The 11927-nt window shown below is 28.4% G+C and overlaps 2 protein-coding genes and 1 long non-coding RNA gene across 14 annotated transcripts; 1 reads left to right on the top strand and 2 right to left on the bottom strand.

The window, feature by feature from the left end:
* Window positions 1-1435: 1435 nt before the first annotated feature.
* Window positions 1436-5274, bottom strand: LOC126841298 (polyadenylate-binding protein-interacting protein 2B). Of its 3 annotated transcripts, none has more exons than XM_050577671.1 (5): window positions 5147-5274; window positions 3163-3365; window positions 2560-2669; window positions 1686-1761; window positions 1436-1570 (listed from the first exon to the last, which is right to left on the bottom strand). In XM_050577671.1, exons 2-5 carry the CDS (start codon window positions 3340-3342, stop codon window positions 1481-1483), a joined length of 456 nt encoding a protein of 151 aa, XP_050433628.1. In that variant the 5' UTR covers window positions 3343-3365; window positions 5147-5274; the 3' UTR covers window positions 1436-1480. The 3 variants fall into 3 exon arrangements, with proteins under 3 accessions (XP_050433628.1, XP_050433631.1, XP_050433629.1); XM_050577674.1 differs by having other exon boundaries at window positions 5143-5262; XM_050577672.1 differs by lacking the exon at window positions 5147-5274 and adding an exon at window positions 4745-4903.
* LOC126841297 (heterogeneous nuclear ribonucleoprotein 87F-like) lies at window positions 5147-11877 on the bottom strand. Of its 10 annotated transcripts, none has more exons than XR_007686156.1 (15): window positions 11658-11876; window positions 11403-11554; window positions 10731-10851; window positions 10455-10662; window positions 10247-10384; window positions 9331-9453; window positions 9175-9270; window positions 8997-9046; window positions 8777-8841; window positions 8010-8386; window positions 7893-7949; window positions 7505-7664; window positions 7340-7430; window positions 7163-7252; window positions 5147-6943 (listed from the first exon to the last, which is right to left on the bottom strand). XR_007686156.1 is itself a non-coding variant. In XM_050577668.1 (9 exons), the coding sequence occupies exons 1-8, from the start codon at window positions 11667-11669 to the stop codon at window positions 9003-9005; spliced, it is 894 nt and encodes a 297-aa protein (XP_050433625.1). In that variant the 5' UTR covers window positions 11670-11876; the 3' UTR covers window positions 8601-8841; window positions 8997-9002. The 10 variants fall into 10 exon arrangements, 2 of the variants coding, with proteins under 2 accessions (XP_050433625.1, XP_050433627.1); XR_007686157.1 differs by having other exon boundaries at window positions 5147-7252; window positions 8010-8162; window positions 8238-8386; XR_007686154.1 differs by having other exon boundaries at window positions 5147-7252.
* LOC126841299 (uncharacterized) lies at window positions 6412-7855 on the top strand. Its single transcript, XR_007686162.1, has 3 exons — window positions 6412-6623; window positions 6998-7109; window positions 7184-7855. It is a non-coding gene; the product is annotated as an uncharacterized LOC126841299 (long non-coding RNA).
* Window positions 11878-11927: the final 50 nt, after the last annotated feature.

Here is an 11927-nt window from a genome sequence, read left to right as displayed (position 1 = left end):
TACATTTAGGGTAACAATAATGAATAATATTTATATATACATTTGTCAACTTATCATCAAACATACAAATCAATAGATATTATGTACAAGACACATTATGTGTCCAACTAGTAATTTTTTGTAACTTCCGTCAGCTCTCTGGTGCTCAAGACAAACTAATGTAATTTTCCTAAACAAATATTGTTGTCAAACGGTCAACAACTAGAGGCGTTTATTAAATTAACTAAAAAAAAAAAAATAGTGCAATAAAGATAAAATTTATATATGTATTTATATAACAAGATCTTTATATTAGTACTTATTCTGGTAAAAATTCTTAAGTTTTTTTATTTTTTAACGATTTAGTAATCTTTTTAGAATAATATTTAAGTTACGCAGTCGAGCAACAGAAGTTACGCAAGTAAATGTTTATAATTATTTTCCCATAACCAAAATATTTTTTAAGTAAGATATTTTACAATTAAATGAATTCTTAAAAATAAATATTGTATATATATATATATATATATATAAAACACAGTATAATTATCAAGTCCAATATTTGTTTAGTTAAAATCAACTCAGTGTTTATTAAAATTTACAAAAAAGGGTTTATCTTATTTCTGACGGAAAAAAAACCACTACCAAACTCCAATAAAACTGTATGCCATTTTGTTAATCAAGATATTTTTTATTTCATTTAAATTTACTTTATCGAACTTAATCGAGCTCTGTTGAACCATATTTGTATATTTAAAAAAACAAAAATCTACGTTAGCCGTAAGTTATTACCGATTGTTGCATAATAATTAAAGAGTTCATTTTAATATATATATATATATATATACGTATAAGCTGTCCTATAAAGTACACCAAAATATAATAATTTACACAGGTTTTTTTTCTTTTTTTTATATATATATAGAATTAAAGTAAAATAAAATAACTAACATTATCGTACAAGTTTATATAAACTATTATTAAACTTATATATATCTTTTTTTTCAACTAGTTTCAAATAAAAACATTTTTACGACTACAACTTTTAGTTCGCTAAATTAATAGTCAAAATCAAAAGCAGTAGTTGAGTTTTGAAAAATAGAAAGAATAAAAAAAGGGTGCATGAAAGAAAGATACAATTAAGAACAATTTCTTTTTTCAACAAATATTTGGATATTAGCATTTTTTTTTTTAATGAAATACCTAGTTTTTGAATAAATTTTGAGTAATACGTATAATAAAAACTGAAAACGAACGAATCTAGTAAATCGTTACCGTTCAAGTCGTTAGATTTAAATGTTAATTTTACAATGTATAGTGTACAAGTGTTATGAGTATAATGAAGATTATTTAAAATCTCATCACAGCCATTATTTGTAAGTATTAATTTTGTTTTTCTTCTATATGAAAATATAATATACTTCGTGATGATGGATTCTCGATTTTATAGTTTATATTTTTGTTTTTTTTTTTATACATAAAAATATTATATTTGTTTATCTTAAGACGGACTTGCTACCACGATAGATGAATTATTCAGCGACCTAGTGGCTGAAGGTACAAATTCTGCAGCATCTGGATTGAGAGTGCTCTGAAAGCGAAAAAAAATGTATATATATATATATATATGCTTATTCATACAGTTTGACATATGTTTATACATAATTAAAATTATTTAAATTTATTATACTATTATCGATACGTACTGTTGATTGTCTCGGCTGATCGCCATTGTTGCACGAATTCAAACTCAAGCGTTCAATTCTGTTTACCATTCCGTTTCTATAATTATATAAAACATGAATGTATTTATTATTTATTTATTTTTGTTTATAAAATAAATTGTTTTCAATAAACTTTTAACTAAGGTTTTCATAGTATTTTTTAAATAAATTATTAAAATTAGCAGATTGATTTAAACAAAAGTTTTGAAAACAAATAAAAAGTTCTCCTCTGTTTACTGTGAAAATTTGGTGATTTTACAACAATTCCAAGAAAATGTAGCAAAAACAGAAAACATATTTATTCTAAAAAAATAACAGATTATGAATCCCTTATAGTATTTTTCAAGTCAGCTAGTTAGTTTTGAGAATAAAAAATATCAGATTTAAAAATGACGAAAAGTGAAATATTAAATTATTATCAACAGCCCTAATTTAAAACTGCTCAGACTTAAAATTGAAATAATCATCAACTAAAAATATACTTCCTTCAAAATTTTAGTAGTTTATTATAAATCACCAGTAATTGAAAATGAGACATTTTTAGTTTTACAACGTTTAAAAAGCTCAAAAATATGTTTTAATTAATTAAAACACATAATCTTAGATCTAAGGTTCATAAACATTATTGTTAATATACGCTATACTCAAGGTAACTTTAGGCAAACAAGTTGCCACCGATATAGCACAGACATTTTGAATTAATAAGCCGATTTCTCTCACACTGCCATAATAAATATGAATAATTTTAGAATTAAATGTAAACACGTCCTTGGCATGTAATACGAAAAGTAGGCAATTCCATAGCAGTTGACGTGAAGACAAAAAAAAAATAATAATTTGATTTTAATATACTTACGTTTGACCATCTCCGTTGGATGAATTACCATTGGACTTACTATGCTCTTCGTCTAACATAGCCTCTAAACATTCTTTCATTAGCTCTTTTTCTTCCAATTCTTTCATGACCTGAAATCGATAATAAAAAATGTAATTGCATTTGTTTATTCTTCTGTGAAAAACATATTTTTAAAAATGAATTGTTTCGTGAACAATTTTCACATAGAGTGTATGGTAAACACCTTACTGGGATTAACAATATCAATATTGGTTAAAAAAAATAGTTTTTTAATCTACAAGAATATGTAGATACCTAGAATTTAACTTGTGTTACAAATATGTGTAAAAAAGATTAAATCAAGTGGACCTACATTCCATCAACAACCAAACGTTAACGCGTACGCGGTTTTTTATTAATCAGTAATCACGCATTTAAGATTTTCATTAAATCATTTTTAAGGAAGAAATCAGTGTTTAGAACAGTAAAGACACGAATATTAAGACATGTATAGAGATCTTTTTTACTATTGATTTGTTTATCCAGTTTTTTTTTTTATAATAAAAAACATTCAAGTTTTGACAAATTTGATTTAACTTTAATTTTCTTAATCTCTATAAGTACCTGTAAATCAAATTCTTCTTGATTTTCCATCCACATGTATTCAGAAAAGTCGCCATCTCTTGTTGGCTGATCAATTGAATCGGCATTCGAATCATCATCATAGGGAATACTTTCATTGTCATCATCATTGATTGTGTTTTCATTGTTTTGTTCTTTCGATTCTTCCTTGGGTACCTTCATTTTGAATTTTTTATTTTTGGTTTCTATAGAGCAAAATAATAATAAAAACACCTATTGTAAATAATATTTATTATTGTATTTAAAGTTAAATAATATGTTTACAATTGGGTAACTAGCATCAAAAACCCATAATTCGAGTCAACTATTTATTTAATAAACAACACAAGTGTAATACGATAACAACCAAGTGTCGAGTACAAGATTAGTTAAATTGGTTTTGTCCTTGGCCTTGCTAGTTGAATTCACTTTATTACATCTACTTTCTTTCGCTAAAAAAGTGGTTATTTTTTTTTTAGCATAGAACATACTTTAGCCTTGGCCCCCAGCCCGAAAACGACACTTAAGTAGCGCAATAATTAAGCAACAAGATTATTGTTTATTTGGCCAGAACATATAATTTTGACTATACCTACTATCATGAATCGCAAGGATATTATAGATCAGAAATAATCACTATTAAGGGAGCCAGCAGGCTAAAGCATGTTCCACGTTTTATCATTATAGCCGTAAGGCTTAAGTACTGTAAATTTTGTTTTTAGTTAACTTATTTTTAATTGAACCTAATACTAAAATACTCTTTTGAATAGTAATTATTGTATTTAGCTACTTGAAGTGCATACAAAAAAAAAAACAGCAAGTACCAGTAAAAAGGTATAAAGTCTATTGTAAATTACTATTTTTTTTTAATGTATAATAAAATATCAAACAAAACTAAATAGGGAAGCGTCAGTCATATTATTTCGCTACTTTCTTGCATCACAATATCTTAAGTTTAAAATTAAATTCGATTGCACAACTAGAATAATAATTTCTTTACATACCCAACTGAATGACAATAAATACAGACAAAACGTCCGAAAAACCACGCAATCATTTAATGCCCAATTTTTCGAATTTTATGATATACAATTATTTTATAATTTACATAGATTAAATTGTCGGGAATTTTGGGAAAATAAGTAAAAAAGTATATATTATTATCTATTAAAAATACGGTTACAACATCTGGTAGATCTGGCAATTTCTTTAATAACTATTATAGACCTAAATTAAATGTATAAAAAAAAAATAGTTATGTAACAAGACGTATTAATAGTTATCCAAAAGTATACACAATTAACAGGTTTGTTTAATTTTAACCATCTACACGAGTGTACATTGTTTTCTGCAATATTTGGTATGATAAAAAATATGATAAATTCGTGTGGCGCGCTTACGACACACGCCGATGTGTGTAAACTAAATAATCGTTTGGTATTTCATAATTTTTTTTTTTTATACTTTCGATACAACTATACTATCGATTCGGTTAGCGGATAGGTAGGCATGCCTCTGAAATACATAATATAAATCTTATGTCGCGTTCAGGCGATTATTATAATGCAAAAAAAAACAAAATAACCTTGTCAGTATGCGGCGGCGGCGGCGGCAAGTCGAAACGATATTATTTCTTTAGGTGCTCGAGGATAGAGTAAAACATATGTAAAAGATACAAAGAATCAAAACGAAAAACGTAGAGCAAAAAAAAAAAAACTACCAAAACCCAGGCGACCACCGCAGACGTTTTGCAATGGTCGTTCGCCTTTCACACAATGCCCTAGTTTCGTGCCAACGACTGCGTTCCACGTCTTTTGCCGTGTGTTCGCCAACAAAATAATAATAATATCGTCTCTCTATCGACGACGGTGTGTGTGTGTGTGTGTGTGCGTGTACAGAGTGTAATCAGATAACGACAAAAAAAATTAATATACCCAATTAACGAAACACGATATTATTATAATATTAAATATTATTATATACTTACAATAACACGACGACGACGTGCGCTCGTACACGTTGAAAGTGGTTATTTCCAAAAAAATATATATATATATATTAAACCCGAAAGTCCCAAGTACGGTTTGGGGGAGGGGAGGTGTGAATTTCGACGAGACGCGCAACTCTATTTGCCTGTTCGGTCAACACACGCGAAGCACGTTTTTTATTATTTATTTTTTTTTGCCCCCTTCGAACGGCGCGGTTTCCAAACGACGGACGTTCGCGACACTGACGGCAGCGCTCTATGGCAATCTATGGAAACGGCCAACGTAAGCGTACAAAATATAATAGTACACTATTTACTACACAGTGTAACGCACATGAAAAAAAAAAAAATATATATATATATATATATGGAAGGTGAACGGGAAACGAACCGAACGCACACAACAGCGCAACGTCTAACGCACGGAAATAGAAAAGTACATTGAAATAATAATTATCGAGTAGGGGCGACTGCTGCCGACCGTACCTGTAGTGTATAATATATATTATTATTAATATAAGTATATATATATATATATATGTAATATAAAGTAAGTATGGTAAGTACGTGGTACGCAGGACGACGGCGTGCGCGTGTGTAGTACTACTATTACCGTAGTAGTGGTGTAGTGTCGCCAACGGTGGAATGGCGCGTGTCCACGCTGCCGACGCGACATCTGTCCCACCGTACGGCAACCGCTAGCGTCCCGCCAAAATTTAAAATTCGGGTTCATCGCGTCACTCTGGAAAGCAACGGGGGCCGATAGGCATAGGCGGTAATAGTCATTAGGCTGTACTAACAAGTAACACACCCCCAATTTAAAAATAAGCCCCCTCTTATATTTAGTACCCTTTATTTATTTCAAACAGACGTTTTTTTTTTTTTACAGAAATGACGCTCATCCTCGACAACTACTTTGATGCAGGCGATATTTTTTTCTTTTAAAACGGTTTAAGCAACAAGAGAATTTTTTATACAATTAAAATCCTGTTAAGAGCATACTCGCCTTAAAGCATAAAATATTTAAGTATGTAATTCAACAAGAATTGTTATCTCCGTATCGAATCACCGCTATATTTAACAGACGACGTTACTAAGACTAATGTCTGAACAGTAGACTATATGGTAATACCATTGAGTATATATTAATACATATACATTGCATACTCAATGGTAATAGGCATAGTCAAGAATGACAATGCATAACCAAATGTTATTACATGTTTTTGCTTTAGATCCTCAAATATCAATAATTAATGTGTGCCCTAGTAAGTAATTATTCAATATCCTGTCAATTTTGAATAATTTAATTGAATGATGAATTTAATAATTTCGGTTCTATTAACCATTTGTTATTATTTTATTTATAATAAGTACAATTTAGTCAGAGTCCAAGTTCATTTTGAAGCAAATAATTTGTGTTGGGAATTTTTAAAAAAATGCCGTATAAAGATATTGGACAACAGTTACATTTAAAGTATGTACACAGAGATTATAAGAAAACATTGAAGAATCAGTACTTTTTATGTCATATAATTTATATAGTTTAAATTCATTAGACAACTTACAAAAAAAATCTTTTTATTTTATAAGCAATTTTGGTAGTTTAAGGCTTAAACTTTCACTCAAGGTTAGACTATTAACTTGTAACAAGTAAATATAACACATAAATCAACTCTTTATGCTTTCTTCTTTAAGCTTTGAACACCTGAATTTTGGATTTTTAAGTGATATAGATTATGTATAGTACTACTATTAAAAAATATTGGTTTTTCGTTTTCTCATGTTTTTTTCATTCTGAAATAAGTTATAACAAAAAAATTAATGACATTTTGATTGCAATATTTTTAGTTACAACTTCAACTAAAGTTAATATTAGTTAAACTGTCAACAGAGCTAAACGACCACTCCCTCAATGCTGAAATTCAATACTGAAACACAACCGATCAGTCCAAATGTTTAAGTATTTAATAATAATTATTGTACATATAACGTAATAGAAATTAGTGAAATTACCATTATTATTTATCTTTATAGGAATGACGATTCCATGACAGTTTACAATCATAACAATTAGATATTCTCCAACTTGCTGGACATTACCCGCTATTAAAAAATACAAATTGGTTATCAATTCAAACAATATAAACCATTATAAAAACTATAGATTAATGAACTTCAACGATAACCAACCATAATAAAATAAATCTTATAGACAACATGAATTATTATGGTGATGAAGAAACAGATTCCAAAGATGATCCTTAAATATCCATTTGTAAAACTGAAAAATACACAAACATATATTATGAATATAATTAATACGAAATAAGACTTGGTCGGATAATAAATATTTACCTGTTTTAGTTAACATTTTATTGGCATATTCAGTAACTTGCATTCGAGCGTCTAGGTAAAATGATGGTCGATATAGAAAATACTGCATGACACTTGGAAATATTAAACAAACGCACTTGGATTAGCGGCCAAATAGTGATTTTATTACCAATGTAAGAACCTAGAATAAAGTTCAATAATAATACAATACATATCAATTATCCTTATCATTTTTTTTTAATAGAATATAATGAAATGTTTTAATACATTTACAGCCGATAAATTATGTTATAAAGCTTTTTGTAACTGTGTTACATATTTATCGTAAATATATTTGTATTCAAAAACAAAATTAAACATTTTACAAGGCCACAGCCAATAAAAAAAATAATATAACAGTAATATGTACCAAATTAATTAAAATTGTTCAACTTTATATTCATATAAACACTGAATGTATATTTTTCTGAAAATGAACAATTAACGTCATTAGTGATTAATTATTATTTTTAAATAGCACACCTACCTAAATCACTTACTATCATTGAACTGGGGACCTACGTCCTACGCTGTTGATAGGAGCCTGAATATTGTGATTCTGCATTAAATGCCTAACAAAACTTGTATCTATTATTTATGTTTAGTAATCCAAAGATGTACAAACACATTACATGAAAATCTAGTGCCACAAAAAAGGAAAAACAAAAATTGAATTTTAGATAATTTAAAAAACAAACAAACATACGCTACTTACGATTTCCATTCCTTTATAGCAGAAAAGTATGCCTACTAAACATCTAACATTAATATTTTAAGAACACCTGTACATAGATTTCAAAAGGAAATTGAACAAATACGAGTTTAAATAAAACCGATTTCACAACAACTAGTTTAAATAGGTCCCTGTACAAGCAAGGAGAAATGTTTATTTTATTAAAATAATAATAATAATAATAATAATAGAAAATAATAATAATTATTTAGTATATTATTACATAGAATCATACACCTACAAAACGAAATGCAGTTGATTTCGGTCAAGGAGTGTAAGTAATAGGTTTAAAAAATTGCAATGGAAAAAAACAACAATGATTAGTCAATAAAAAAAAAAAAAAAATTAAAATAAAATAAAAAATGTATTAAACTTATTTCGCCTAAATTTTAAACCATAAACAAACACTATAAACATTTATTGTAGAATCATTATATGAATTACTTATAAATGGCATTAAGATTCAACATATGTAGAGCAGATTATTTATAATATTTCTGATAAAATGAATAGTTCAATACCCAAAGGTTGAAGAAGAGAAATTTGATGGTTATTGATTCCTACCAGCCTTGCTTCAGCAACCTCCCTAACAAGATAGAAAAACAAAATCATTATGCATGTAAAATAAAAATAATCCACTATATAATAACTACTCAAACTACCATTTTTTTTTTGTTAAATTTATTATTATTGTCATTATTATTTTATGTGTGTTAGGAACGAGTATTTTTTATTACTTACGTATGCTTAATATCTTCCTCTTGAATTTTGATAGAAGTTTCCACCACCACCTCCTAAATAACAAAATACAATTTTTTTTTAGATGGGAGTTATTTGTGTTTTAGCTTTGATTTTGCTTGTACAAGGTTAGTTAATCTGACATCTAATCTAATCAAATACATAAACAAGAAAATATTACTGCGACCTGTGTGATATGGTGCTGCTCTATTGTTGCCAAAGTTTCCTCGCATTGGTCCACCTCCAAAACCACCTTGGTTTCCACCCCAGTTGCCACCTATTGTAATAAGTAATGTGTTAAATAGAAATTTCAATACTTTTTTTTTAGCAAACATACCTCCGCCATTCCAACCTCCTTGATTACCTTGGCCACCCCATACATTATTCCAACCTTGAGGACCACCTTGAGCCCATCCACCGCCACCACCTCCACCACCGTATCCTCCTCCAAAGTTGCCTCCTAAAACAAAATCAATAAATTATATTTAAATGCAAGTACAACAATATATGAACACTATATTTGTATACATCTAGATAGCGATTTAAAAGTTTTCAAATGCTTAAACAGTTAAATAATTTAAGAAACTATTTACAACCGTCTAATAAATTATATGTACATACATTCCTATTTGTTGGCAACTGTATATCATTTAGAATACTTATGGTATTTACTTAGTTCCCACATTGTATCACATCTATTGAGGCTTATGTTAAAACATTAAAATTTTTTATTGAGCAATTATTTACATTGAGGTAAAGAAACAGTTTTTGTTGGGATAATGGTTACGCATTGCCCCTACATAGAAGTACAAAAAAATAATAATATTTATTTATTTACTTTAATTTTTTTAATAATGATATTTACAATGTCCTATTATACTATGTAATATCTATTAGGGGTAGAAAATTTAACAAAATAATTAAAAAGTATTAAGTAATATACAAAAATGATGAAAATTAAGATAAAAATCCAAGGTAAAAACAAATATTTTAGTTTATTAAAAATAAAAAATGTTTTTTGACTATTTGTCTTTAATATTCATGAGAGTTATTCAAACTACTCTAATAATAGGTATATACTATTGGTAAAAATTTGTATTCAAATATTCAAATTTAATAAAAAATTAAGTTTTTCAAATACAAATGTTCAAACAATTTTTAATTATTGAAATTCAAATCAAAATGGATTTTTGTAATTATTTAATTAAACTCTAACATGACAGATTTCAGTCAATTTAAAAAATCTAACTTACCCCAACTATTGGGACCACCCCAATTTTGTCCTCTGCCACTACCTCGTCCACCTCTTCTGCCTCTAGCTGATGCAACATCTTTACTAACAGCTTTTTTTACTTCTAATTTATTACCAGCGACTTCATGACTTTTGATTACTTGTAAATTAAAAATAATTAGTAGCTAACAATTATTATTTTTTTTTTCTTCAAATAAACAAATACTTACAAACTGCTTTATCGACTGAATCAGAATCATCAAATTCGATAAATCCAAAACCTTTACGCTGTCCTGTTTCTTTATCCGTTACAATTTGTATGTTTAATATATTACCGTACTGTCCAAAATATTCACGTAATTCTTCTTCAGTTTGTTCTTTTAATCCAGATACAAACATTTTCTTTACCGTCCAGGCTATATCTGGTTTATCAATATCCTGAACATAAAAAAACCCTGTAAGAACATTATACTTATTGTATGAGTAATATTAAATATATAGATTACATCACGTGGAACTGCACGTTTTGTTTCTACTTCTCTTCCATCAATTTTGTGTGGCCTATTTGCCATCGCATCATCAACCATTGACGATTTGGAATAGGTTATAAAACCAAAACCTCTCGATCTAATAACATAAAGATAGAACTAACGTAACTCTTATTTCATGTGTCAATGTTCCATAATATGAGTATAATAAGTACCTATGTTCACATTTCACTTTAGCTATTATGGTATAGTGATCTATGAAGGTATATAGAATTTATATTATAACTGTACATACATAATAATATATTAAATTAGAATTAAATTATTAGTTAAGAGATTGAATCGGAGAAAGAACGTCCAAGAAACTATGGCCATAAAAATTAACTGAAATACAACCCGTCGAATTTGGTTCGTAACACACAGAACTCAATTGAGATTCCAGATCTGTCACCTAAGACACTTGTTAAAGCTAGATTTTAAAGTTTTGTTTAGCAAGTTGTTATTTATTTGTTTGAATGTTTATTAGGTACAATTTATTTATGATGAATATAGCATGCAGTAGCACACCTCGCACCTCCATGACTATTACGTAGAAGCACTGCTGTGTAAACCCACTCGGACACGTAGAATATATTATCATACTACAAATAATATCATTACTTAACCATATTAATTATTTACACAAACTACCTTTTAGTCACTGGGTCTTTCATGACGACGACATCGACAATCTCACCCCATGCTTCGAAAAATTCTTTAAGTGACTCATTAGTAGTGGTATAATTCAAACCACCAATGAACAATTTTCTAAATTGCTCGGGTTCTTCAACATTGTTTTCACTCTATTATTAATAATAATAATAATTAAAATGTTGTTAAGAACGTACGACGTTTTTTTTCAAATTAATCAAATATATAATATTCGTTTTATTAACAATGCCTTACCGTTGTACTCATGTTTAAAAGTGTAATCTAACTATAATATTATTACACAGTATTAAGCTACAAACGAATAATGAAAATAGCGAGCCGACACACGGACTTGTGGTTGTATATTACTAGTTACGGAGCGATTATAAGAAACACCGCCCAAACAAAATACGACACGAACCGAATTCAATAAATAAATGGCAGTATGGAACACCGCACAAGCGCATAGGACTGATAACATGAATAAACAACAGTCTATTATCAACAATAAAATGGCCGGTGTAT

Source organism: Adelges cooleyi, unplaced genomic scaffold (genome assembly GCF_023614345.1).
Source record: "Adelges cooleyi isolate 19-005CV unplaced genomic scaffold, UGA_ACOO_1.1 ACOO_flye_CR_arks_rails_tigmint_CR_PRNA_381, whole genome shotgun sequence".
In the NCBI taxonomy this organism is placed as follows: Eukaryota; Metazoa; Arthropoda; class Insecta; order Hemiptera; family Adelgidae; genus Adelges; species Adelges cooleyi.
This window is presented reverse-complemented; position numbering and strand designations above follow the sequence as displayed.